The 27,436-nt window shown below is 39.3% G+C and overlaps 4 protein-coding genes across 4 annotated transcripts; 2 read left to right on the top strand and 2 right to left on the bottom strand.

The window, feature by feature from the left end:
- Positions 1-1,954: 1,954 nt before the first annotated feature.
- LOC5515145 lies at positions 1,955-4,446 on the bottom strand. Its single transcript, XM_001635266.3, has one exon. It carries the CDS (start codon positions 3,589-3,591, stop codon positions 2,404-2,406), a length of 1,188 nt encoding a protein of 395 aa, XP_001635316.2. The 5' UTR covers positions 3,592-4,446; the 3' UTR covers positions 1,955-2,403.
- A 5,308-nt stretch (positions 4,447-9,754) lies between these two features.
- LOC5515147 lies at positions 9,755-12,133 on the top strand. Its single transcript, XM_032384828.2, has one exon. It carries the CDS (start codon positions 9,977-9,979, stop codon positions 10,958-10,960), a length of 984 nt encoding a protein of 327 aa, XP_032240719.2. The 5' UTR covers positions 9,755-9,976; the 3' UTR covers positions 10,961-12,133.
- Positions 12,134-13,011: 878 nt separating this feature from the next.
- On the bottom strand, positions 13,012-20,941 carry LOC5515172 (PIH1 domain-containing protein 1). The gene is made up of 4 exons (XM_001635267.3): positions 20,588-20,941; positions 16,717-17,096; positions 15,874-16,017; positions 13,012-14,289 (listed from the first exon to the last, which is right to left on the bottom strand). The coding sequence occupies exons 1-4, from the start codon at positions 20,913-20,915 to the stop codon at positions 14,248-14,250; spliced, it is 894 nt and encodes a 297-aa protein (XP_001635317.3). The 5' UTR covers positions 20,916-20,941; the 3' UTR covers positions 13,012-14,247.
- Positions 20,942-20,981: 40 nt separating this feature from the next.
- On the top strand, positions 20,982-26,944 carry LOC5515148 (centriolar satellite-associated tubulin polyglutamylase complex regulator 1). Its single transcript, XM_032384829.2, has 10 exons — positions 20,982-21,176; positions 21,267-21,295; positions 21,416-21,489; positions 23,171-23,301; positions 23,686-23,770; positions 24,244-24,329; positions 24,895-25,108; positions 25,494-25,603; positions 25,912-25,966; positions 26,414-26,944. The coding sequence occupies exons 1-10, from the start codon at positions 21,125-21,127 to the stop codon at positions 26,478-26,480; spliced, it is 903 nt and encodes a 300-aa protein (XP_032240720.2). The 5' UTR covers positions 20,982-21,124; the 3' UTR covers positions 26,481-26,944.
- The last annotated feature ends 492 nt before the right edge of the window (positions 26,945-27,436 follow it).

The following is a 27,436-nucleotide window of genomic DNA, read 5'->3' as shown; positions in this document are numbered from 1 at the left end:
AAACTTCCACCGAAAACTACGTTAACTGCTGTGAGGGGAAATGCTCGAGACGAGCTTATTGTAACGGCTACTGTGTCTACGATAGACACTGTGATGAAACCAAGGATGAAGTATGTTCACTTAGTAGCCAGTGCTATCATAAAGACAATGTGGCAACTAGGCCCAAAGGCTTCTGTCGATTCTCCTCCGATTGCCCTGCGAAACAGCAGTGCGACATTCACGCGAATCAATGTGTTGACAGAAATCCATGCAATGATTGTGGCCGGGATGAAGTATGCATAGATGGAAAGTGCGAAAAGAACAGTTCTAGTGATAGTACACTTAGTTTTAGCCCAGGTTCTATTGTGGGCTTTCTTATTATCTTGGTGATTGGAGGCATCTTTTCTGCTACCTTATATAAAATATGTGGCAAAAGAAGAAACCATCCACCTCAGAGTTCTGCACATACCCCTCAGCCAGCTCCAGCAGTCACTTCCCAGCCACAAGATCATCTGACTAGAGATCCAGAACCTACCCCAGACATCAATACACTTCCGCTTCCAGCTGATGCCCCACCCCCATACCACTCAATAACCTTCAATGATGTGCCTGAACAAGCCCCTCCTACATACCAGGAAGCACTGCGTAATTCACAGAATAGTCTGAGTCGTGTATGATCTGATCATATGGCTAGTTTTGTATTTTAGATTTTAGGCAACACCTTAAGTATTATAAAAAATAATAATAATTCTGAAAGCCAAGATATGGGTTGTTCATATAAACAGAATGCCAAAATAGCCAAGGAAACATGTATTTCAATTAATAAGGTTCTGTATAGAGTACTCTGTATTTTGTCTCATAGGCTACTGTACATCCAAGACTGTGGCAGATGTGGGCACTGCTTATTTATTTGATATGTTGTTGGTTTCTTACAACGCAACCTTTCCTTGGAAATGATTTTTTACTGGCATTTGGCCATTAGACCACTGCCACTAACAAAACATTAGAGGAGAACCAAAACATAAGCAAACTGAAGTGTTGATCATTATTGTGCATATACTGTTTTAGAAATGTTGTATTCTATGAGAACAGTTTTTATGAATGATAAATTACAATTTGGTCATACAAAACAATTTATTATTTGTAAATAAAGTGATATGGGCCAGGGAGTTAATGTATTTAGAGTAGAATAGTGGCATTTGTTACATTGTATACACCTATTTCAAATAAGGTTGCAATCGAGAATCCATGCGTCGTAACCCGGGGTGGCTGATGGGTGGCGTATAAATGGCTGAAACCTTGTTTCTGAATGCTATGTGAATGTTCATAAAAATGTAAACAAGAATTCTACAGCTTTTGAAACCTGGATTTGTATTTCTTTTACGCTTATTTACTTGATACCCATGAAGCACTGCAGGTTACGATACACAGATTCTCCAAGTGCAACCTTATTTGAAATAGGTGTATACAATAACACATTCAGCACAAATATATATTTGCTTTTAAATTTGTTTTTTTTTTTTACCTCATTGAACTGGCTGCCCCAGGAAAATACTTCCAAAACCAATGGGGGTTTCAAACTAGGTTTTTAGCCCTGTATAACACTCATCTTCATAATGACAAAAATGTATAGCTATATCTTCTAGGAGAGGGATGGGGGGAATATAAGAATCCAGCCTCTAGAGTAAATATCAGCATCAAAAGGTAAATAAATTATTTTAATATTGACTGGAAATAAAACACTATATTCATTGTATTTATTCTGTTTTTTTATGTTAATGCATAACTTATCTACTTCAGACTTGACATATGACACACAGTTTTTTGCAGCTTTTTTATCCATTAAAAAATGTAAATTATATATATAGATAACAATTTTACCTCAGGAGAGAACTCTCCATAAAACTAGATTGGGATGATTGTCCTATCTTTAAGAGATAAAATACTACTATCTCCTAGAGGGTGTTTTTTTTTATTCTGCTTTTTTACAGCGTTTTCATGGATGGATCATCCTATCCAATAACAACTGGACTCAAAAGTTGTCACAATATGGACTTGCTAGATAAAATTCTAAATTTAAAATGTGTTCCCGCAGTGGTATCTCTTAGGGTTAGAAATTGCTTTGAGCACACTCAACTGTGCTAACCTTTGGGGTTAAGAATTGCTGTTGACCACACCCCAAAATGGTATTCCTTAGTGTTAAAATCGATTTTGCTGAGGAGCACCCCCATTTGTGTTTATGTAAGTATCTTTAATTCCTGGTAACAGTCATGTACCTATAATGGAGGAAAGGGGGGACTTAGAGCTTTTATGGTATGTCAATGTCTCAGACTTTTATTTTAGTCCTCCTTCAGGGCAGCTAAAAAAGAGTTCCTGTAACTCATGACATTTTGGTTTTGCATTATATTTCATAATGCTATTAATCTAATTACGAAATGGAGATCTTTTTTCGAGCAGGAGAGACCAACCCTGGAATGGCTGTACTGAAGGTCTCTCTTCATGATCTATCTTGTGTACTGTAAAACCCAGCATACCTGCCACTAGAGCGGCCGTATCCTTTTTGCCACAAGGAGTGCTGAAGATGAGTGGTACTGTCACTAGCCCGCCGGGAAGTGCATGATCTTCCTTGCGGCTTCCAGGGTGATCAAGAAAATCAACAAGCCACCCTTCCCACCCTGACGCTTCACCAGACATAAAGCCAACTTTCCAGCTTAGAATGTGACTCCACCATTTCTTGTCAGGGTTATTCTGGAAGGTAGCAAGCAGTTTCCTAAACACATTTTCAACAGTTTCCCACCACTTCTCCAGGTGTAGGACATCTCTGAGAGGCTTCAGTTGATTTCTCAATTGTTTCGCTTTTCTGAGGAGATTTTCCCAGTCTTCCTTAGAGCCTAGCATTTCAATCGCAGGTATACCACAACACAGCATGCATTCGAAATCAAAGTACTCTTGAACTGAGGACATTACAGTTACTTGTGATACTATCTTATGAACAGCGGTGGTCGAGGAAAAATCTGCAGTCATTGTTTTCACATAACCAGGAACTTTGATACTCTGGTCTATTTGTTTGGAAATTTCGTCAAAAAACCATTCATAGTCGATGCCATAGATACTTAGAGTTGGCACGTTCACTGTTATTGTCTTTTTGCCTTCGTGGTTCACAAAAAACGTGCGCACTGTTTGCTCTTTTGAGTGATTATCAATTGCTTGAGAAACTTTCTTAATCACACAGAACCACCAGTCCTCGGGGCAAGTACGAAGTATCCAATGGTAGTTATACGCCGTCACAATGGCGGCGAAAATCCCAACATCTTCGGTGACAATAATATCGTCTTGTGATCCGAGAGTAGCGATTCGTTCGCCGACATTCCTGCGATATTGGGGATCGCCATGCTCGTCCACGCTTATATTTTGCAACAGCATATGTGGCGGTAATTGTGACTCTCTTTTCTTTGCGTATCTCTCTAACAGATCAGATGCTTTACCTTCTGTAAAGAGACCAAACTCCTTGGTGTCTTTAAATTCCAGTTTCAGCGTTTTATTTGAAAGGGAAACCCGTTTGAGGTTCTCTCCGTTTGGGGATGATCCCATGGAAGACTTGGAGCTTCCCATAGCTCTCTTTTCTCTTCGATTTCGGTATAAAATTTCAAAAGGGAAGGAGCTATACAGATGACTTAATCAAAATCAAAAGTGTTCTTCTGTTCCTGTCTTTGCAGATTTCGCAAGTGGGCTACCATGGGCTACCATTACGTCGTTGCGCCGGCAGAAAGGAGAGCCAGCGCTAGCCTGCGTTCAGTCAGTTTTGTTTTAAAAACTGTTGTTTCGTCATATAGCCGTTATATGTAGTAGTCTGTATATGTCGCTTTAATTGAGTAAAAGACCTCAAGCATAGGCTGTTTAAAGCAAGGGTTGCTTACACTAGACTAAGAAGAATATGTAGCTTAAAAAAAGATCACTGGAAGAATGAAGATGAAGTTGTACCAGGCACACAGTAACCTCAGTTTTGTTACAAGGTTGTGAGACCTGGAAGGGAGATAATGCTGGAAAAGGAATACTTCTTTTGCTGAAAAAGATCACATCGAGAATGAGGAGTCCTAAATGTGCTTAGACAAGATCTAGAACGTCTTTGTTATATAGCCATGACATGGGTACCCGACGAAAAAAGAAAGCGAGGAAGACCTAAAATCGATCCCGGGAGACGAAACAATCCCGATGAGCAGTCCCCGAAATGAGCCTCTCCTTCGTGTATCCCTACAAGCCTCTCCCTCATATTCCTTCAAGCCTTTCCCTCGTATCCTTACAAGCCTTTCCCCCGTATCCCTACAAGACTTTTCCTCGTATTCCTTCAATTCTCTCCCTCGTATCCCTACAAGCCTCTCCCTCATATTCCTTCAAGCCTCTCCCTCGTATCCTTACAAGCCTTTCCCTCGTATCCCTACAAGCCCCTCCCTAGTATCCCTTCAAGACTCTCCCTCGTATCCCCATAAGCCTCTCCATCGTATCTCTACAAGCCCCTCCCCCTCGTATCCCTACAAGCCCCTCCCTCGTATCCCTACAAGCCCCTCCCCCTCGTATCCCTTCAAGCACCTCCCTCGTATCCTTACAAGCCTCTCCCTCGTATCCCTACAAGCTTCTCCCTCGTATCTCTACAAGCCTCTCCCTCGTATCCCGTCAAGCCTCTCCCTCTTGCAGGGTTCGCGCAAACCCTCTGCCTATCTTGGCTGCCCAAAAAAAGGTAATTCCTTTTAAGTAATACTATCCTTTTCCATATGATACCTAAGACTGCGCACCCCCTCCCCTCCCCCTCTGCAAATCTTGGATACACACCTAGTATTTTCCAGCAATCTGGATCTCTATGGTAACGTACAGACACCTGTCCTCGCCTGTATTTTGATTCCATTTACCTTATTCGAGCATAAGAAGGCGAGATCTACGTATTGCACTTCTGACCCTACCCTTCTTCCACCGTGGCATTGTGGTATGTGTCTTGTTACGACCACTTTCAACAAGGCACGCCTGCATGGGCGTTTAGCTAGTATCTGTTGATTGCACGGGCCGGGTTCATCGTCTTGTATGATCTGTCTGCTTTCAGTAACGAGAGAGTTCTCCCGGTAACTCTCGTTGTTACGGTGACAGTGAGAGATGGACACCCTCACGACTAACATGAAGTTAGTCCAGAGGGATTTCTAATTCGACAAGAGACCATGATGGTCTCCATCGTATCTCTACAAGCCCCTCCCCCTCGTATCCCTACAAGCCCCTCCCTCGTATCCCTACAAGCCCCTCCCTCTCGTATCCCTTCAAGCACCTCCCTCGTATCCTTAAAACCCTCTCCCTCGTATCCCTGCAAGCCTCTCCTTCGTATCTCTACATCCCTCTTGCAGGGTTCGCGCACTCTTGAATTCGATTATACCTCTCTTTCTGATGAGTTCAGTTTCAATTTCGGTCAAAGTGTGGTTATCGCTTACAGGCGCTTACCCAGGATTGGCTGAGGGGAGGTGCGCATCCTCGAGAACCCAGGACGTCGCGGTCAGCGTTCGAGGCGCGAGAGCGAGGTGGCAGAACTGCGACGCCCTGTGTTCTCGAGGATGGGGGGTTCGCAGTCATAGGTTTCATATGGACAAGGATTGTGTTTAACGGCACGATTAAAAAAATGGCCCACTTCTTGTGGCCAAGGGGGAGGATGTGCGCAATCATGCTGCGCACCCCCTGTGTACGCGTCTGATGTACGCGCCTGATACATCATATTAATAAATTAAACTTATCGTTTCTACAATGTCTGTGTCGTTACAAAAAGCTTTGATTACTGTCAAAGAAGCACGTCTTTAGGAAGGTTGATAGCACCGAGTTCGAAACGGCGTACATATCTTGCTCTAAAAAATATCGTTCTTTCCGACACGCCCCTCCCCATACACTGACCTGACAATAGAATCGTCACAAAGGTGTCCAGTGCTGAAGGTTTGTACTTGTTGACTGAAGGTTTTATTTTCTCAGGCGGCTTAGACCGTTATGGAGCAGCTTCACAAACTAAGTAGGGTCTGACTCGAGAAAGTTACTTACTGATTTGTTCACTTGATGTTTACGAGGTAAACAAATACACAATTTGTTTGTTAAACACTAGACTAACAGGAAGTTCTTGAATTGCGATTGCGACACGCCTATTCTCGATAACCCCGCGGCTCGAAAATATACCATGTTATAAACCGGCTCAATTAGTTTGGTTATGTGATGCGCGTGAACGCACTATAATTGTTTGGTGATCCTTGCTTCACTGCCCCCCCCCCCCCCCCTCCCCTTCCCTAATAATCTTATTGCATTGTACCCCTCCAAAATTTGAGGCCTGCTATTGTTGTCCAATTTACAGTTTATAATAGAAAAGCGCTAGAAATTGAAATTAATTAGCGGCGCACTGGTGTAAAAACGTCACCGAACATAAAAACCGACTAAACTTAAACTCTTTGTAAAACTTCGAAAAGTATATAAAGAGTATGATTTTGTGATTATTCTTCCTACTATTGACAAAAAATATCGGCATTTCAAGTGAAATTAGGTGTTATTATTCACTTTTCTTAAACGGGCTGTGTAGAAAAGCATTCTGCAAATGGCGGCGGGTGCGACATTGTCCAAGGTCACTTAACACTCGATTTTCTATATGAAAGCTACCATTCCACATGGCCGCCAAGATATTTTTGAAAACCTGAATAAACAAGCTTTTATTGAGCCTAAGCCCGCTTGTTCTCGTTAAATGAGTACTCATTATGAGGACTAAATCAGTGCATAGCGGTTTTCGACCGCTCTGGAGGGGACATTTCGAGTTTCGAGTCGAGTGTCGGTGACAATCTCAGACGCTTTTCGGCAATATTAACAATTATTTCTGATTTTAACCAACTGGACCTTAGAGTCGATGAACAGCAGCAGGATTTACTACTTATACTTTACCTGAAACCACAACAGTACTGCCATAAAATGGACGTGTCGTGGACCATCGCCGTGAAATCTTTGTTCGCGAAGCCAAGAGAATACATTATAGATAACATTAAATTATATCGAAACTGTAGATGTCCTGTTAGCAAAGAAGTAAGTAGTGTACTTTTACTACTGTGGCTGGAAAAATGACGTGATTGTTCCCTGTCGCCAACGCCAAGATCGTTTAGCAATTTTACCGATCACAATCGGGCGAGAGTCAAGTAACACAGAATTAATTTCCATTTCCACCCCCAAATTTGACAACCAAGACATATTCTAAGTTTTAAGGCTATTGTATTGACAACATTTCACACACAAAATAAATGGCTACTTAAATCCACTCGTCACATTGTTTTACCTCTGAGAACAGTCGATTCCTAGCTACGAACAAGCTCCGACACTATTGCATGGGCTACCTGTGGTTAGACAGCGCAAGACGCAAAACAGACCTCAGCGCTCATCATCAGAGATATCTGCTGGGTAATATAATTAGCCATTGTTTTTTTTTTACATTTATACTGTAGACTCGAAATGTTTTCATGATGCTACTAGTTTTCTCTACTGAATAAACATAGATACGAAAGCTGATATTAGCTTTGACGTTAACACTGCAAAATGGCGAAACGACAGTAACAATACAATAGACCTGTAGGTAGTTGGTCGGCAAAAGGTACAAACAAAGAGGTTGCCGATAAAAGAGAAGAAAAAACGCTCATTTTACCTTTAATTTATCACTCTTTAGTTAAGTGCGTGATCGTGTCACGCTTGTTGTTTACAAATATTACCGACAAGTCCTCACACCGGCGATATGCAATCATGTGGTACGACAAGAATGGCGCAGAAGAAACCATGATGAAAAAATACGGCGGCAGGTTTATATTGCATTAAGAGCCTCGAAGCGATCATGCCCCGAGGGAGGAATACCTATCAAAGGGACCGACAGAAGCGAATTCATTCCGCTTAAGCCTTTTTTAAACCGTTTAGGTGAAAACGATCTACTTAGGCGCTTGCATGTCTGTGAGCTAGCCTGTATAGAGTTCCTTATAGGGTAGGGTATGGAAAAGAATAGGCAAGTATAAAAGGATTACGTTTTTTTTCTAGTTAGTAAGTTTTCATACTGCAATCTACTTAGTCAATGAAATTCTATATGATGTTTCGGGGAGATCATAACTTAGATTAAAAGCGCCTTACGAATGATTTCATTTGGTCCAAAAGTTCGGTTGAAAAACCGCTTGCGCCCAGACAAGCAAATGTACCCTGGGGAAAGACGCGCCTTTGCAATCCAATTAAAATGTATTTTGAGACTCTATTATCATCAAACCGGAAAAACAAAACTCCAAAGGATGCCGAAAAGCGAGTAGCAAAGGTTGGAACTGAAACACATTTTTTGACAGGAAGCGTGCGTTCAGTTCACAGGCACTAGTTAGCCAGATCGCACTTTCTCGCGACCTTAGTCTCAAAAAGGCCTCCAGGGTAACAAGTTCCGCTTGAATGGAGTGTTTTATTGCCTTGATTAGGTATTTCAGTAATAAAGCACTAGAGCCGTAAGAGAGATTACTAACAAGAACGATTACCGATAAACTGGAGCTTTTTATCTAGTCCACGTTTTTTCCCTAGCCGTCACAATACAGAGGAATCGTAGGGGATCATTTCGCTTCGATGCGACGAATGTAGTTAAAAAAATATATCACAAAATTCTTATCACTCTAAACTCTTTAAAAGCATGTATAAAACTTTTCGAGTTGCCTATCTTGATCGTATTATTATTTTTTTGGAGGGCTAGGCTAGATGTTTTTGTTTCCGTTCCGGCCTAGTCTAGGGTTTGTATAATAACAATACAACGCTGGCTATGTTGTGGACGAATTTCGTCTGTTTGTGGAGAAAAATTAAGGTTTATAGCAGCCGGAATAAACGGTAGCAAGGTTGATTTTTGGCATTAGGGGCATCTCGAATGACGGAGACTGTTTTCTTTGAGTTTGAATCTGAAAATAATTAAAACACAAGAGATCGAGGTGTAGAGAGAATGGGTATATTTGATGAGATACTTTAAGTTTTAGTACGCTCGTCTGACCACAAGCTTGATAAGTACTCCTTTAATTAAACTGTTTATTTTTCTTGAGGCTATAAAAGTGCTCATTAATGCAATGTTTGCCAGGTCTAGCCCAGACAAGAGTCGACATCTTTTATTTGGGTATTCTGAGAGAAAAGTTTCTGAGAGAAAAGTAAGTCGATTCTTCGCCTGTCGCTTGTTCTAAGTGTTATGTCTTTTATGCTAATAGCGCCAGAGAGCCGATGTTGACCTAAAATGACTCTTGCGATTAACATTCTCGAAAAAGGTTGTCAAACTTTGGCAAACGGCAGATAGCGAAAATCGCTCGTGACTCTATCCCTCTTTGTCACGCAATCGACACCTCGTTATTATTTAAAAAGTGTAAAAGTGAAGTTTACTTAGCAATCAATTGAATGTTTTACATATTGTACGAAAGGCGCGAATAGCTGAGCACTTTAGAGCAATAGTATTGGGAACGTTTAGGAATGTCTTGATTGAGTAATATAAACATGTAAAAGCAAAAGCCTGCCTTGTTTAAACGCTCATGAGGAAAAATCGACCAAAACAACCGAAAAACGCGAGAGTTGCACAGTAATAGAGTCCCATTAGTGATCTAAGCCGCCTGCCAATGATATGTTTGGAAAAGGAACAACAGCTCGTTCCGGTGCTCCCTAGAGCTCTCTGATGGCCAAAAATGTTTACCTTATTATGCTAATGTGACAGGCGCACGGCGGGCGATCTGACAGCACATTGGTGCGTCACAAATACCACTGCCGCCGCGCCACGGGCACGTCACGAAAACAGACACAAATGGCTGTGCGCCCGTGTGGAGCGTTCATTTGGTACTTCAGGTAGCCTTGACGAGGCCGTACGGCGACTTGTCATGTTCTCAAGGATTATTTGGAGCCTCAAGAGCTATTAATCTAAGCCATAAAAGAACCTTCAAAATCCCCCGGAAGACTCTGTGGTTTGTTTTCGAGTATGGTCGTGTTCGGAGCGAGCAGAGAATTAATGATGACATTTTTCGTGCTACAGGTTTCGTTGAGGTTGGTGCATCAGGGAGTAAGGGCTTGTGATCGCGACTCCAACTGCAAACCGCACCAAGTTTGCTGCGACAATCGATGCCGCTCTTGGCCTAAATGCTTTTTAAAAAGCGAGAAAGAGTGCTATTATGATACTCATTGCATCAAGGGAGCAGTGTGCGTAAAACACGAGTGTAAACCGATAGAATCAAGAACGAGCTCATGTCAAACGGACGCGGACTGCCGCGATTACGCTAAGCACGCAGACTCACCAAATAACCTTCACGGGAGAAAATGTTGCGGACACAAATGTATAAAGGCGAAGGATTGCCACTTATTTAACCTGAGTACGACTGCTAGGCCGATTACAAGGTCTAATACCACCAGACAAGAGCACAACAGCGGGGTCGATTGCAGGAACAGCTCTTGTACCCCTATCGAAGTGACAGAGACGAGTACTTTAGAAAAGTCTGCGAATACTCTATCAAGGGCCGGTTTTTTATCGGCAGCCATTTTAACTGCAGCTGTTTTTCTCATTGTTATGTGTTGTTGTTTCCTCCGGGAGTCGAAATACATTAGCTTACGAGGATATAGAACGCGACAAAGTGCCAGCCCGTACAATAGTCCGTGCACAAATGAGACAGCACAGATTGAGCGCACAAGCGCAGAACAACACACTCAGACAGATACGGACCCGAGCGTGTTCCGTGTCGCGGCTTCATGGGCTTTATTCCCGGGGCTTTACGGATTCAGCAGCACGGGAACAGGCACTGATTTACCGAGACCTCTTGCATGTAATCTTTTTCGCGGACCGCCATCGTATCACAGTGTTTGCTTGGATCACGAACTGCCGCCAAGTTACGACGAGGCGGTTAACTTGTGCCCGAATCATAATCCCGTCAGAACAGATCGCACGGCGAACGCAAGCGAGCGGCGCTCTTAGACTGAGATCGAATTGATAACTTCAATCTAAGTATTTTTTATACGAATCAACGGAGTATATTGACTCTTTTATAGACGACTTAAGTTATATTGAAAATATAAATGTCTTTTTCGATAAATGGATTAGTAGATCTGCGCTCGAGTGCCCGCAAATCAGGCGATGTACAATTTTCGCGGAGTAAGAGATTCGTATATGTGCCGTAGAACGTCTCAAAGCAGATAACGTAATTGTATTGTCGTATGTGATTCCTTTCCAAGAAAGTTGCCAAAAATCTGGAGTCTTTACCCCAAATAAACTGCCCTACAAAAGAACATTTAACGAGCGTTTTCGCTGGCTAATCTGCTTAAAGACTTTCGGCACCTTTATCACAATCTAGGATTAGTCTGAAGCAAGACAGAATAAATCGAAGTCATCTCGAATACTCGAGTAAAGCGTTGACTGAGCTGAAATTTTTCTTTGGCGTTTCAAAAGGAAACAATAAAAAAATTTACCACGTCAGTAGGAAATCTTTCTAGCCTGCGGAAAGAGAAGGAAAAAAATATGGTCTATATGTTAATTGCGCACGGTTTCTATTCTCTGCGAATTTATAATGTCAAGAGTGTGTTTGTGTACTCAAATACAAAGCGTACATGCAAGTTTATTGTGTGTGAACACACGTGTAATTCAGCTTAAAGTTACAGGTCCCTAGGAGGAAGAATATGGAAGTTATGATCATGAACCTCGTCAACCGACGCGAAAACCATAACAAAAGCCTGGTTTAGGCATTATTGGCCCTTTTCACAGCTAGAAGCTAAATAGCTAGGGGCTATTCCAGTTATTATTATAACGCTGAGGCGACGCGAAAGGCATGCTTGTGTTGACATGAATGTGGTGTTTTTCCACTGAACAAACAGACTCTTACAGAGCTAAGAATGGCTTAGCACGAAAACCTAAACCGACCTCACACTGTGAAGTTCACAGTCAATAGATTAACTAAATTGCCAGTAACAGCTAGACAATATAACAAACGAACCAAGAGCATCCATGCTCGGTCGGTTAAGGGGTTCTTTTGGCTTTTTGTTCTCAATAATGAAAACAGCCTTGGGGAAAACAGCTGAAACCCAAAACCGCCGCATTTGGCCCAATCTACGCACGAAACCATTCATGTTTGCAATAAAAACAAAACTTGAAAGAGCTGGGAAAACTTGATAACGCCAAGGCTTCCATCAATTCTCCCAGGTGCAGAGGTTGCTTTGGTGTTTATTTGTATTTGCAGATTCTTTCAGATTGCTTTGATAAGTGAGAGAGAATTGAATGATATTTAGCGGTAAGATTAAAGGAGAATTGATCTCCGCTTAAAATGTTCCCCCCGGATGAAAAACAGAGATGTTCAAATCATAGCGAAAAAGCTCAGATTATCTATTATGTCTTCTCCTAATAGGATTGGTATAAACATGCGTTGTTTTCTTGACAGATTTACATTTCTGTAATTGCTTCTGCTTTCTATCGAAATAACCTTTTATGATTGTCTGGTAAGCGAACCGGAGACCATGAACTTGTCGCGCTGAAAAAAATTCAGGCTCAACAATCAATTCATATGTCAGATAAAAATACAGGTCCGACATCTGGGATAAGATATCCAATAAAAGATCAGGGGATAAATTTGAAAATATTTTCAATATGTGCTTAGGGCCAATAACTGATGTTATTATATAAATACTCCGGGCTGGATATTAAAGAAGAATGTACGAAAAGAAACCGGTGCGTTTTTCACAAGTCATATTTTCTGAAACATTTTACTTTTGCTATCAATTGACAGCAATAAAGAGACGGGAAAGTCATCAAATACTGGGCTGCCAATTGGATTTTGAAGCTTTTTTGATCATCTCGACACATATTAAATACTGTCAGATATCCCTTTAAAAAGATTGAAAAATACATTCATCAAAAGGCATTTTTTTCATAAACCTTAAGTGACCACAAATTGAAATTTTACTCACTATCGATCAATTATTGATCGAGTTTTACCAGACCTTATAGAAATTCTCCCGATATTTCTTCATTTCCTTTTATTTTACGCTCACCCACTCAACAAGAGCGATGAATAAGCGATTCCTCGAAAACCACGAGCTAAAACCAACCTTACCTTTGAATATTCTAAATATGTATATAGTCCTATTCGCCGTTGTTTTACTGATTACTACTTTTTTACTCTTTCTTTTTTACTCTTTTAAACGTAACTAGTTGGCTTTTGTATCTGATGAGATTTTGGGATATGAATTTTCATTCTTTTGAAGATGGACCGCATCTGCGCATTATGTGATAAAATGGACGAGGTTTTGCAATTAAAAGAATTTGATCAATTTGGCTCATCAAAAACCACTTAATTGTATCGGCCGACGGAAGTGAGTAATTAGTTTATTTAGAGAACTGCACTTCGCAGACAATAAGGCGAAAACACTGAAATAACACAAGGAAGAGAAAGAAAATGCTCTTTCTATGCAATTACTTAATTTGTCTGGGGCGCTCTTTTAGATAAGAAAAGCCGAAAAGTAGAATATCAGTATGTTATTGGTATAAAAAGTGAACATGATAACCTGGGAAAAATACGGATAGAACAGAGTTATCCCAAATCAAATCAATTTTTAACTAAGTAATTTACTTAAATTGAATAGAGACGGTAAGTCTAGCATTTGCCTCAGTGCGACTAATAGCCAATTTATACAAAAAGAACAATAAAACTTAGTCTCTTTAATATTTCTTTTTCAACATATATTTTAATATAAGGTAACAAGGTAACAAAACATGGAACATTAAAAAAAAGAGATGAAATATTTTTTTTCTTCAGAAGCAATTGACATCAATTTACGTAGAGAACAAGTAGGAGATTTTCATACTCATTCCTTTGGTCGTAATTATTAAGAATAAAGTAAAAAGGATATAATACAAAAAGGATACAATGATAAGAAAAGTGTGACCCTATTCAAGTATTTTTTCCTTTGAATGAAGCTGATAACATGAAGTTTGAATGAGAATTGAGAGAAATAATATTTCGTGCAAAATTCTTCCTCTGGAAACTTGAGACTTGTCCTACCAGCCAGCATTTTATCCACAAAGTTCATGCCCTATTCATAACATGTCATTATTTATCTCAGGAGACTCACATGGAAGTGTAATAAATACCAGCCATAGTGCATATTGTTTGTTGTCTTTGTTTTCATATGGTGCGCTGTCACTCACTTGCCTGACAAACAACTTAACTTGAATACCACTGATGACAGTTAGATGAGATTCACCTTGGAAGGTTATCAGCTTTCTTGGAATTTGACTGCTAGAGTTACTGTAAGCAACTGAAAAAAAAGGATGAGTCCAATTAATTAAACAGTACCAAGAGATTTTTTGGAGTGGAAAACAAGTCACTATTCTTTTTGGTTTTGATTATTTACACACATTAATTTGGTGCCCCAAATTCTCAAAATCTGATACTATTCACTCTGATGTTTCTCATAAAGGTAGAGACAAATTAGAGCCAGCAAAAATCATTGTGCCTAAATTACAAAAGCTCTGCAGTAAAAAGGGGGATTTGTCACTTTTGAAGTATTCAAATAAGCATTGTACCTAGTCCAGAATCATGACTGAGCCACAGTCAGACTGATATAGGATAAATAATTATGTTCTTATGTTATGTTATTGTGGTGAAAATTCTTCACAAAATGTGAAGATTATTGTATACATAATGATCATGACTAAAAGAAGGGCCTCAGTTTGCCTCAAACTCGCTGAGATTATGGCTGGGGCAAGTGCCTTGGTTTGCCTCAAACTCTGCCCCGACTACCAAAAAGCAGCCATTTCTTAATAAGAATAAACCGACTGTTTAAATCCTGGCTATGCCCTGCTCTCCTAAGCAAAGGTTTTGTCTTTTTTTGTATTGAAAGCAAGCAAAAACAGCACATGCCAGCACATTTTTCAAAAAACTACAGTTTTAATTTAATTGCTATGCTATAGCTCAAGTACTTCTAAGCTAAAAAAAACTTTATCATGTTACCTTGTACCCTACCAGGCCTAAGCCAGGATTTTGAGCAGGGGGTTTGTTTACCCATAAAGTGGACCATTTTATCTTAGTGGTACTTAATTTTCCTTTATTAGAGTAGACTTTACAGTCGAGTTGGGGGTTCTTTCAAACACCCTGAAGCCCCCAGGCTACAGGCCTGTGTTCCTTGTATTAGGGTCCAATTTTAGCACATTTACAAAGATTATTTTACGAAATATATTTTAATAGATGATACCCTGTCTCACATCAGCTTGAATCTAATGTGTCTATTTACATCTGTATTCAGGGAGGGGAGTTTGGCTTGAAAGGGGCTAAGGTGGACTGTCAGATGCAAAAATAATCATCCTCAAAAAACAATCGGTAGAATTTTTGCATTTGCAAGGGTCCATGCCAAATCGAATTGTTTGGATTTCACATATGAACAGTTCGTCTGAAATCAATTAAGTTTGGCGGGGTAGAACTAGGTTCTGCAGGGTGCCAAGCACAGCCTCACCACTCATGCTGCATGGCAAAAGCTGGACACCGACTCAAATGTCAAGCCTTTGATGTGCCAAATCAAACACCATAGCCATTCTGGTTTTGAGCAACAGAAACTTCACACCTATTCCACTTTCATCACTCGCAATCTGTTAAACATGACTAAGTTAGTGCAACTTTTATCAATGCTGATTCCAATGTATTTGTGATGATACAAATAGACAATAAGATTCGGCACAGCAGAAGCGTGAAACACCAATCAGGTCTAAGAAACTTACTCTTTCTAAACCTACTGAGTTTACCTGAACTTAGTCACATGACATTTCAATTACACTAAACATAAGCATATTTAAATTTGAAGAGAAACAGATGAAAGAGGCTTTCCCTGGCAGCGTAACATTTTTACCTTTGTTTTTTTATTGAACTGTGCCCCACATGTCTCAACGTCAACATTATGAGGAAGGTCAAGATCAAGGTGGTATCTGTTAGGATCAACATGTAATAGTAGTCTGTCTTCGCCAACATCTAGTGCTGTATCTTTGATGGATTTCTGTAAAGCAGACTGAAAGTTAGTATAACCAATCGGCACTTAACTACAATTAAATTTGACAAAAACTGTCTTACAGTATGGATTCAACCTGCACATTTAAGTATATTTGTGCATGGGTAAAGGGAATAGGTTAGGGAGGCAAATACTCCATCTTCCCATCTGCCAACTTCCATCAATCTATATTTTTTCGAGATTTGATTTCAATCCATAGCCCACCCCACTGAGATTCCTGTATCTGCTAGTGTTAGCAGGAGTACTCAATGTATCTATTGATTATTGAAAGTTATAGGTTATAGTGAAGGCAAATTTTGTGCTGTTATGTATTGATTTGCTGAAAACATTCTTGGACACATAAAATGTCTGTTGGAAAGGAGAGTAATTTATATTATTTATGTTTTTTACTAGAAAAAAAAGAATGTCTCATTTTCAGTTACAAATGGGTCAATCTTATTTTTGGAGTATTCAAGGTTCAATATACTCTTACTGGTTTTCTTATACTTGTTTTTACAAATTGCTATTATGACTCTCAAATCAATGCATGTACCATAATTCAAATACACACACTGCTAGCTTAGATAAAAAAACTGACTCTGACTTATTGGAAGCACAAAATATCCCAAAAAAGTTGTTGGGTAAACTTGACTGTGGATTGTCACAATAAAACAAATTTAGTGATTAACAATATGCAAAACCACTTACCAATCCTGGTAAAGATATTTCAAGTACAATAAACTCTGGTTTGTCATCAGATGGTTCTGTTAATATATTATACATAGGCTGAGGTATGCTTGGCTCCAGGGTTGATATCAATTGAGATGTTGATTTACTGCTTTCCTCCTTGTCCGCAGAATTTGTCAAGTCCATGATGACAGGTTTGCTTTTCTTTCTAACATAATGCATTTGTGGCTTTCCCATATATTTTTTGTTCTTTAAAATTGTCCAACTTCGGTCTAAATCCAAGCCATATTTCTCTTCAAGCCCTTGGAACACCACAGTTAGGAAGAAGTTTTTGAAAAATGTGTTTTCTTGCACTTTCTTTAAAAATGTTGGGTTAATGACAATGTCATAAACAGTGCAACCTGGAAATCATATAAAAGTTGTTTTTAAAAAACATAATAATAACTCCTGTAAACACCCCGGGGGTCATTTTGGGGGTATGATAGAAAATCTGGCATAGAATACAAATATCAAGGTGTTTTTGCCTGTTTATGCCACAAGTTGGCCTTTTGATAATTGCAATATTACTTCTGATTGAATATACAATAATAAAAAAGTTCACCTATGGTTGTTCAGAAAACATGCCTGGTAAAAGCTTTTTGTGTCTTTTAATGTCTTGCCTGGTGGATACCCCTTTGCAAGGCCCCCCAAATGTAGTGGATAGGCTCAATTTACTTAATAAAATGGTAGATTTTGTTAACACAACTTAAAGGCCCATAAGCAACCAAGCCTACATCAGATAGAGGCTCTATTTTAGCGCTGCGCTAAAATAGTAAGTCATCAAATTGTTTTAAAAATTTAAAAAACCTCTTCTATTGTTGTTAAAACCGCGTTAAAATCATCGATATGCGGCTCAAAGTTTTAAATAGTTATTACTTTATTGTTTTACATCAATACCTGGCAAATAATTCTAAGATTTATCTATATTCTGGCATTTATGCGATGTCATATAAAAGCAGTTTTACAACCTCGAGCTGGAGGACGAAGGTCACGGGAAAATTGATGTAAAAAGGTTTGTGAAACTTGTATTAATCATTCACTGAAGTCCAAGAACAATACATAATTCCTTTTGCATTTTATGAGTATAACACAAGATGAGAACAATCTTCGCTTTTTTTCTGTTCGTGTCTATGTCAGTATCTTCCCTACTTGTACGCATTGCATGATAACAATCACAACGACTACAAAGGAATTTGGGTTTAGTTTTCCTGGAAGTCAAAGTTTTTCAGACTCTGAGCCACTCATTCACATGTAGAGGGAATGAAAATAGCAGGTTCAATTCTAAGGTAAGCCTCGATGCAACCCTGAAAATGCAAGAGGAACAAACAAAATGTAGAAGTTTTGCGGTGAGTCGAATTTGCAAATCATAGCAATGAAATATATACTTCCTATGTGTTTGGCATATATTCTCCTCGACTTCTTGCTTCCTGGTTATTAACCCAGTGTTTTAATTACAGGTTTTAGTACTTATTAGTGATAAAACAAAGAATAGTTTCGAGTTTGAGTGATTGCTTGGAATAAACCAAAATCTTTCCCAATGCCATCAATCTCTATTTGTAGATGATCCTTATCCTGAATCACGCATTGCTTGGTCGTTTCTTCGTTACCTTATGTTCTTGTCTTCCTAAATACTGTGGAAACAGTGGCAAAAACAAGATAAAACATGCACCTCAAGTGTCGGTAGTGATTAATTATGTATATTATAGTCCTCCAATCAAATCGCCCGCAAAACAATGGCACTATTTCCAAACAACAACAAACGCTTTTTGCCAATGGGGCTTTGGTTGCCAATGGGGCTTTATCACTATTATGCAACTACTACCATTTTATCACTAGAATATCTGCTTTAATAGGTTTACAATTGTTTGCCTTTTAGGGGGTTTTAGTTTTTAGTTTTCTGCCATATATTCAACTGGAAGTAAAATTGCAATCGCCAAAAAGGTTAACTTCTAGGTCGAGACATACAAAAAGAACCTGATATTTTTATTCTATGCTAGAATTTACGTTAGATATCAACAGAAAAATGTGTTTGCTGTAAGGGGCTTACAGGACCTTTAAATAAGCGGCTGCTTGGTACCAAGCTTAATAAGGACAACTTTGTAGTGGTTTTGCATTTCATTCACGACCAACTAATGGCATTCAAAGTCACCAATGCTAAATCCTAAATACTAAATCTGAATAATATCATAATAAGAATTGCAAACAGAAGCTTGAAACCACTCTAACTATTTCTGAAATAATTATCTCAATGGATATCTTGGTCAGTGGCATTATCCCAGGTCACATGCAGGGCACTAAACAATGTATATTTTTTTTCCATTTTGCTTATGCCGTGTTAACACTTGAGCCTCCAACCTACAGTAGGTGGAGAAACTACCCAACCTAGGTTAGATTTAAAGTGTGTGTGAACATGCTCCAAATAGCCACTTATACATATGGTAAAATGTCCAGCAAAATTAGCCTGCATGCACCTGGTTTCAAAATTCTTATTGTATAACAATCTGCGTGTTACCAGCTATTTGTCTGTTCAACTAGCAGGGATATGTAAAGCGATTTCTGATTGGCTACTATTTGGGCATTGTTTGTTCTGATTCTAAATGCTCTCTGATTGGCTCATATTCTGATAAGTGTGTGACAGGCAAATTGAGTATTGCATTTCTCTCGTAATCAACAATGGCGGAATGTGACATTTTTTGTGAAGTCCTTGGAATACTGCATTCAAAGCTCTCAGCTGTCCAAGACCAATTTAACATTAAAACCCTTATGCCAGAGCAAGGAGAAAGTATCAAACATTTTTTGGAAGTGGGAAACATTATTTGTAAACATCCTTAAAGGCTACGGCAAGTTATTGATAATCGTAGCAGGTGTTCTTGAACGGGAAACCTAGAGGATCAAGCCTAGAAGTAGTCATATCTCTGCTCACCCCTCTGATGGATGATCAAGTGGCAACACGGGTGGCGAAGTGTGTAAGCGCGTCAGCCTCTCACCGCTGTGGCCCAGGTTAAAATCCTGGCTCAAACTGGGGATTTTTTCGGGTTCCTGCCTTGATTCAAATTTGTGTCACAAGTGAGTTGAAGTTATTCTCCCGTGTCTTCTCGGATAAGGACACTAAACCGGAGGTCCCGTCTCTTCCAGCTGCACTACACTAACCTGAACCGAAGGGACGTAAAAGAACCACTGGGGACGCAATAAACCCTATGGCAGTGACCGAGGGCCATATGTTAGAAAACTGTATATTCGGTTAAATATGCTACCCTCGATAAACAAAGATTAAACTAAAACTAAACTAAACAACAAGACATACAATCAGCAAAGACCGCAAACAGGTGAATCCATGTAGAGCGTTTAAAAACATTGTACATTTGCGCCCGGCAAACTGTCAAACTCACGTGGAGAATCAAAACATAACACCTCTTTAGAATGTGAGCCAATCAAAGAGCATTTTAGAATCAGAACAAACAATCCCCAAATAGTAGCCAATCAGAAATCGCTTTACATATCCGTGCTAGTTGAACGGACAAATAGCCGGTAACATGCAGACGGTTATACAATAAGAATTGTGTAACCAAATGCACGTAGGCTAATTTTGCTGGACATTTAACACAATTCTTCCCAACAAACTAGTTTTCAAGTCAAGGGACAGCGAATCGCTAACATACTAGTGCAATCAATTTAACAAAAATGACAAACATAAGAAAAAACATCAGGCAAGGTCCCTAAAGGATCATCTTTTATTTGAGTGAATCTTGTAAACAGAAGCCACCACAGAATAACAAGAAGGGCCAAAATAATAATAATCGCAGCAGCAGCAATACCAATCGTGCAAATATGATAACCAGTAAAAATACCCTACCATTGCCACTTTTATCCATCTCGGCGTGTGGCTCTCCAAGGCTGAGTGGAACACGGTACCTCATCGGGTCTTCAGAGTCGAGGATTTCAGCGAGCTCTTGCTCAGAGATGTCTTTCGCCTTTGGGATGTGCTCAGATGTGCAGATATTGACGAATACTTTTTTCACTCCTGCATCGGCGGTAACTTTAGACTTGAAGACAAAGCCATGATCAGGGAAGAACTCTATAAAGTCTTTATCCTCCTCTTGGTGTGTTTTCATGGCCTGTTCTAGCAGCAAGCTTCGGTAAAATTCCGCCTCGTCGATTTCAGGAAGTGTTTCGTCCGCCATCTTGGATGTTACTAACCATCATGCAATGCGAGAATTCCCGCCATCATTTGGTGCTAGTGGCATAGGTGGACTACCGCTGAGTGCCCGCGAGATTTGTTTTCGGTAAACACTCCAACCTTGTTTTCGCAAAATGGCAATCCTAAATCAAACTCCAGTGTGCGCATTGTCTTATGGCTTTCACGTTCGAGGGTAGTCTGTTTTAGGCAGTAATGAGTTCTGGAGGAGCCGACCGTTTCTCACTGACTACGGACCAATATTTAGGTGAGAGTTTTGTGCTGTGACTACCTTGCTTGTTGATCGATAAAAACTTGCTCGAGTTAAAAGTTCATTTTATTCATCTTATCATTACAGAAAAATACCACGTTAATACATATCTAGAGGTAAGCAGGCATGTCTAAGCATGATTTCCAGTCTGCAGAAAACTAATTATAATGATTTGTTAACTTCTTTTCTGTGTATCTAATCGCCCCTTTGTTTTCTATCGTTTTTTTCTCATGTAGGACGCTGTAAGTCAATTGTTGGAACATAAGGAAGACAATCCGCGTGTTGTTCCTGCAAGTTTTCTCAGTGATTAGTAAGTTATTAGATAATATATAATGGCAATCTGAATGAGATACCATGTTTAACACATTGACCCCTCAACCAGCCTGTACCGGCTTTGGGAAGTACCCACAACCCAAAAAATTCATAAATGCAAAATAAACACAACAAGATGAAGATACTCAGGCATCAGTGTAAGGGATAAATGGTCTTAAAAATATGTATTCAACCAAGGTGATAGCAACTACTCTTTAGCCAAATAATAGCTTAGATTCTTTGACAAACTTCAAATCAAACAAGGAAAAAAAGCAGAATCACCCTTTTCAATAAAACACAGAAAATACCACACAATGGAGAGAGATCACGAACACACCCCAAGACACAAATAGATACCTTTATTCTGATCCTCCAGGTTCATTTCCATGGCCTCAAAACACAATGTCCCAATAGACTTCATGAGGTCCTAGGACACTCTCCCAATATGCTTTTAGCTGTATTTTTGATGAAAAATACAAGCAACCATCAACTTGTGCTCGAATAAGCGCAGCTACAAGGGATTAAAAATGGGACTGCAAAGCACTGTTGGAAAGCCAGGATACCGCTGACTAGGTGCAGCTGTGTTTGACTTTGACGGGCTGTAAAAAACTTAAAATAGGGGGGAGGTATCTGTTTTCAGTCTGTTTTTTTGTAAATTTAGCTAAAAAATAGCCAGAATTCAATGGGTTAAAGAACAGTCTAATACAAGTCGAGGTAAAAATCAACATACCTTTTCAAGGTTAAAAAGGCATGTTGAAACAGAGTAGTTGTGCTGACGCTTCAAGCGTTAGCCCTTCCTTGTAGCTCCGACTGTCAAACGCTCGGACCATCAGTACAACTACTTTGTTTCAACATTGTGTTGATTTTCAACATTGTGTTGATTTTCAACATTGTGTTGGTTTTCAACATTGTGTTGATTTTCAACATTGTGTTGATTTTCAACATTGTGTTGATTTTCAACCTTGTGTTGAACTATTTGGAGCTTCGATGAAGGGCTAATGCTAGAAACGTCAGCGCAGCTACTCCGATTCATAGAGACGTTAACAAAACTTTCCATGTGTTGATTTACACCTTCTCTACACCACATCTACACAGACCATCTGTAGTTGTTCTACAGCTTTTCTGTAGTCTTTCTAGTTATAACATTAAATACGAGCCAAGTCTAATACAAGCCCCCAACAATGAGATCTATTTGTTTCATCAAAAAATAAAATGTTTTCTTAAAGCCTGGCTAAACATTCAAACATGTTTGTTTGGATGCAATTATTTGTACAACCAGCCTCAAAACGTGGCACCCGATTGGCTTCAACTCTTCCAGATGTTTGAACCAGATCAAAACATTTTTTATCAAACTTTTTTGTTGAATGCTTCATTCTTTTATCCAATCACAGCTCATAATTCTTGTGCCACCACAGTAATTTCTCGCATAATCATAACAGAAAGAGTGCACATGCTCATGTTTTATGAATATATTTTTTGTTTAGTCACCTCCCAAAACATGCTCATTTGGGGAGTGCAGGCATGAGTGTGCTTATGTCCTCTTATAACACATGGACCCGTTAACCATCAGAGCATGTGATTTGAGAGTTGTTTCCAAATGAATATATGGAAATGGTACAACAGTGGGTCTGCCCCCACCTTACCTTGGTTCAGGATGTTGATGGTGATTTATCTTTCAGTTTTAGAAGTGTGGTGCAAGGGAACCATGTGCTGTTCAGAGAGTTTCCATACATCAAGACAACTCCACACAACAGAGCAGCCTTCATCAGAACATTTTGGAAGGCATTCCGACACATAGGGAAAAATGGAGGTACATTTCTGTTGTTCCCTCTTACAGTTGGCCTCTGTGAATCGAACTCCATCTCCATTTATTTGGATGCACAAGAACTAGGGATGAGAGTTGGCGAAAGGGAGAAACAACCCTCTCTTCCTCTCCATCCCTTACACAGTACAGATTAAAATTGCTACCACAACCCAAGACATTGTCAGAAGAACAGCTAAGAGCAGTCTTCAGGAAAAAAAAAACGGTTCAAGCTAGTGACCAGTCTGTGTTATCCCTGTAGAGATGACTCAAAAATCTTTTTTGAGAACTTTGTGGGAGTTAGATTGGATGAGCTAGTTTTCCATAGTTAGTATTACTTTTGAGTTTCTAATCAAAAGTTTAAAGTTCTAATCAATAGACTGTCTTTTACAGACCTGCTAACCGTTAGAGAATACCACTCCTTGATTTGCCTTCTGTGCCCTGACTTTCCATTTGAGCCTGTTCAGAAGACTGCCAGGTATCATCTGTAGCAGATATATGTATGCTGTCTCACTTTTTAAATTATGATAATTATATGTATAATGTTATTAACAAGCTAAGAGGTTATGAACCAGTTGAGATATTATGAAATACCATTTTTGTTTGTTTGTTTGTTTGTATATATTTGATTGATCGTTCATTTGTTCATTTATTTATTTATTTGCAGAAGCCCAATTTATCAAATCTTGAATAAATCAGGCTCTGTTTACTTTTAGCACAAACTTCATAAATAAGTAGCATATTTGCTGCATTCTGACGTGAGCACCAGCTCCTCCTTCGCGCCGGTTTCTCCCAGACAGTTATCACTGACATCCTTAAAATGATGAACAACATGTTTGCAGTAATATTTAAAAATGAAATACATCCTCTCAGAAATTACATAAAAAGCATTTTGTTGCTATTTGTTTGGATTGTGATTGTTTGAGAATTCAAATGTTATTTGTTAAATAGGATTATCTTGATGGATGATGCAATGGACTGCCTTATTTCATTTGCTGATTTCCTGTATGCTTTCCAGATACAGTTCTACTATGAAGGCATGTACTGTAAAGTGATATACACGTATTTCCTAAAATGGTGGAATGGGTGGCTCCAGGAGCCCCAATAGGGGTCAGGGGGCAGATATTTTAGTATTAGGGGGCAGTAATCATTGTTCTTTCATGGATTTCCTTATTCATACTTTTTCTGGCCAACCCTGCATCTGCCCAACCCTGCATCTGCCCATGATAGTTCAACACAATCTCACTTTCTGAAGAAAAAAATACAGTAAACAGATATGGTGTAATCATTTAGAGATAAAGCAAAACTAAGCAAACAAGGAAAACTCAGAATCCCTATTAACTTGAACAGACTTTGATTCCCCTGGGATTTGGACCCAATTCTTACATTTTTACTTGTATAACTCAAATTGCTCAAGTGCTCCATTTCTATTTTTCATTAGTGAGTTTCATCACTATATTAATATTTTATGATTCATCTGAAATATTATTCTTAAACCCTGTTAACTTGACTCCCCTTCAGAGGTAAGGGGTTCTGCTGTTGTTATACTGTACAGTAAACTGGAATACCTTTTGTAAAATGCAATATCTCTTCATCTTCCAGAGTTTATAGAAAAGCTTCAGGCAGCATACCAGGCAATACAATCTGGTTCCTACCGCCCTGGACAGGTTGTAGTTGTACCAACACTGTCCCGGCCAAGACAAGCACCTGCCCCCACAGGAGAGGGGGCTGGCACTAATGGCATGGACTGTGTTGATGTACATACCTTCTTAGAAGCCACTCTACAGATAGCTCACACCAGCAGCCATTTGTTCAGGTGAATTTAAAGTGTATAGCTGTGTTGCCAAAAAATCTGAATTTTACCATGCTTGTTCTAAGGATCACCTTGTTCTTATTGTAGATTTCCTCTTCCCGATGGAAAATTCAATAAAATGTTAGAAAATGACCTTATGATATTTGGTATATATCTTTTATGAAATAGTTATCTTCTACCAAGTAAAAACATGGCTGCGATATAAAAATATTACTTTGTGTATGTCTCTTATTGACCGACAATGTGCATGTCAATGTTTCATTTCCTTATTTTTAATTTGATTGCTTCACTTGTTTAGTGTGTCATCTGATGAAGAAACATTGTTGCCCAACATACAAATCGGTGTCTTGGTAGGTTAATTAAATGATAATACTTTCAATGTTTTCAGTTGTCCATCAGTCACAGTAGTAAAGCACATCTTGTCAACCGTTGAGAGGGTCACTTTCTATGGGTTTTTGATGGCTCTCTCCAAGCATGATGGTGCTAATAACAACATTGGTAAGTCCTGTGACAGCTATATTTTACTATGTTGCTTGAGCTTGTTATCCTTGTTGGAGCCTTGACTTCCAGGGAAAAAAGTCATCTTCCATAGATTACAAACCTACTGCTAATAGTGCAATTGAAATAATATCCTTAGAATCTGATTGGCTGAACAATTTCGTATGATGTCTGTTAAAACAAAACCATAGGACAACAAATTAATCCTACTGATGTGCACTTTCAAGGAAGCACATTTAGCCTAAAGTAGTGGTGTAGTTGTAAGAATGTCAAGTACTCTGATTACATTGCATCTTTATCACACCCAGGAACACCCCCAGAAAAAGCTGCAAGTATGGAGGAGACTGACCAGGAGTTAAACAGGTGACAGGCATCTCACAATATATATATATATGGAATGCTGGTAAATAGGGATAATGGCCTGAGAACCAGAAAGATTTATGTGGTGTCCAGGCCCTTACCCAGGATTTGCTGAGTGGGGTGTGCAGCCTTTCTTGCCTCTCTAATTGTTAATGATGGGTTGTTGAGCAAACCAGGCACTAGAGAAAACATGTGACATAGCCCCTAACAACACAGAGTTACTCAGTTCTCGTTTGGCTTATTTCTTTGTGGTTTCTTGAGTGGTCTTTCATATCTGATGGAAGTGTCATACTAACAAACATCAATCGACAATATAAATCTTGATGTTTGTAGTTGCTTGTCAATGTTTGTATGTAGTTGCTTTTTGAGGGAGAAAATGTAGCCAGTTGCAAGCTTTATGGAACCACTAAAAATTTAGCCAACGCTTATCACACTATCTACCCATTCTAGTTCAAACAACAGACCCAAATCTGCACGGCCAAAGGGTGCTCTCACAAGTAACAGTAAGAAGCTGTGAACGGGCAGAGCAGCAACAGAGGTGTCTACTTCTTTGTAACACTGCGGGATGCTGTACTAGATGTCATGTTGGGTTCACTACAATTAGAAAGGCTGCTGTAGGTTAAGGATTGCATGCTTACAGAGCGTATGAAAGGTAAATACAGCAAATACATCAAATAAATTTCTTGATGATACTTCTAAGTGTCTTCAATGAAAATAATGACTCAACCCACTGATTTTTGTAATGTTTAAGTTCATGTCCGTAAACCTTTAAGATTTGATAGATTTGGTCAATTCTTTATATTTTCATCTTCCAAAGGGTATGTGGTTAGTATGGATATTATAAAACGCGCGTTCATGCGAATAACTAAAATCTGCAGTATTGAGGTATTATGGTCAACCTTCGAAAGGCCATGAACTGAAAAGCTCTGGTCCAGTCATTTATGGTGTAGATCTAGAAATCAATAAAATTACATGAGAATATTATTGCTGAAGATTGTTGTGTGGCTACAAGTTTTGCCGTTTTTTGTCATCATTATATCTCAACCTGGTAGTCAACTAATTATTTAACTCCAGGAAACAAATATGCAAAATCTAGTAGTCTGTGAGTTGTTTTTGCATTTTGCGCGCGCACTGCATGGGCCATCAAGAATAACGACATTCCCTCGAGCGTTTTTGAAACCTACAACAAAACGACATTTTTTTCGCATATAATTCTTTGCTTTAAGGGTGTTGGGACATATCTGTAAGGGCCGGAAATATTCCAGACGCTATGAATCCGCCAAACATTTGTCAAATGGAGTAAATTTGGGCATGACATCATTGCTTATGAATATCTAAATTTTGTTGACGTCATCAGGCAATGCCGTCATCACATGACGTCACATCAGAAAGATTCTATAATCTTAGCTGTTGAAGTATCTACACTAATAACTGTAGCTTTAACATTATTTGTGAGGGTGCCTACAACGCTAT

The sequence above is a fragment of the Nematostella vectensis genome, chromosome 6 (assembly GCF_932526225.1).
Source record: "Nematostella vectensis chromosome 6, jaNemVect1.1, whole genome shotgun sequence".
Taxonomy (NCBI): domain Eukaryota; kingdom Metazoa; phylum Cnidaria; class Anthozoa; order Actiniaria; family Edwardsiidae; genus Nematostella; species Nematostella vectensis.
Note: the sequence above shows the minus strand (reverse complement) of the source record. Positions and strands in the feature narration are given on the sequence as shown.

Coding starts and splice junctions, on each gene's coding strand:
- LOC5515145 (XM_001635266.3), bottom strand. CDS start 3,591: ATGGGAAGCTCCAAGTCTTCCATGGGATCATCCCCAAACGGAGAGAAC.
- LOC5515147 (XM_032384828.2), top strand. CDS start 9,977: ATGGTCGTGTTCGGAGCGAGCAGAGAATTAATGATGACATTTTTCGTG.
- LOC5515172 (XM_001635267.3), bottom strand. CDS start 20,915: ATGGCGGACGAAACACTTCCTGAAATCGACGAGGCGGAATTTTACCGA. Junction 16,018..16,716: donor AAATATCTTTACCAGGATTG/GTAAGTGGTTTT, acceptor TCTGCTTTACAG/AAATCCATCAAAGATACAGC. Junction 14,290..15,873: donor AGTTCAATAAAAAAACAAAG/GTAAAAATGTTA, acceptor CTTTTTTTTCAG/TTGCTTACAGTAACTCTAGC.
- LOC5515148 (XM_032384829.2), top strand. CDS start 21,125: ATGAGTTCTGGAGGAGCCGACCGTTTCTCACTGACTACGGACCAATAT. Junction 21,177..21,266: donor GACTACGGACCAATATTTAG/GTGAGAGTTTTG, acceptor TTATCATTACAG/AAAAATACCACGTTAATACA. Junction 24,330..24,894: donor GATACAGTTCTACTATGAAG/GCATGTACTGTA, acceptor TTCATCTTCCAG/AGTTTATAGAAAAGCTTCAG.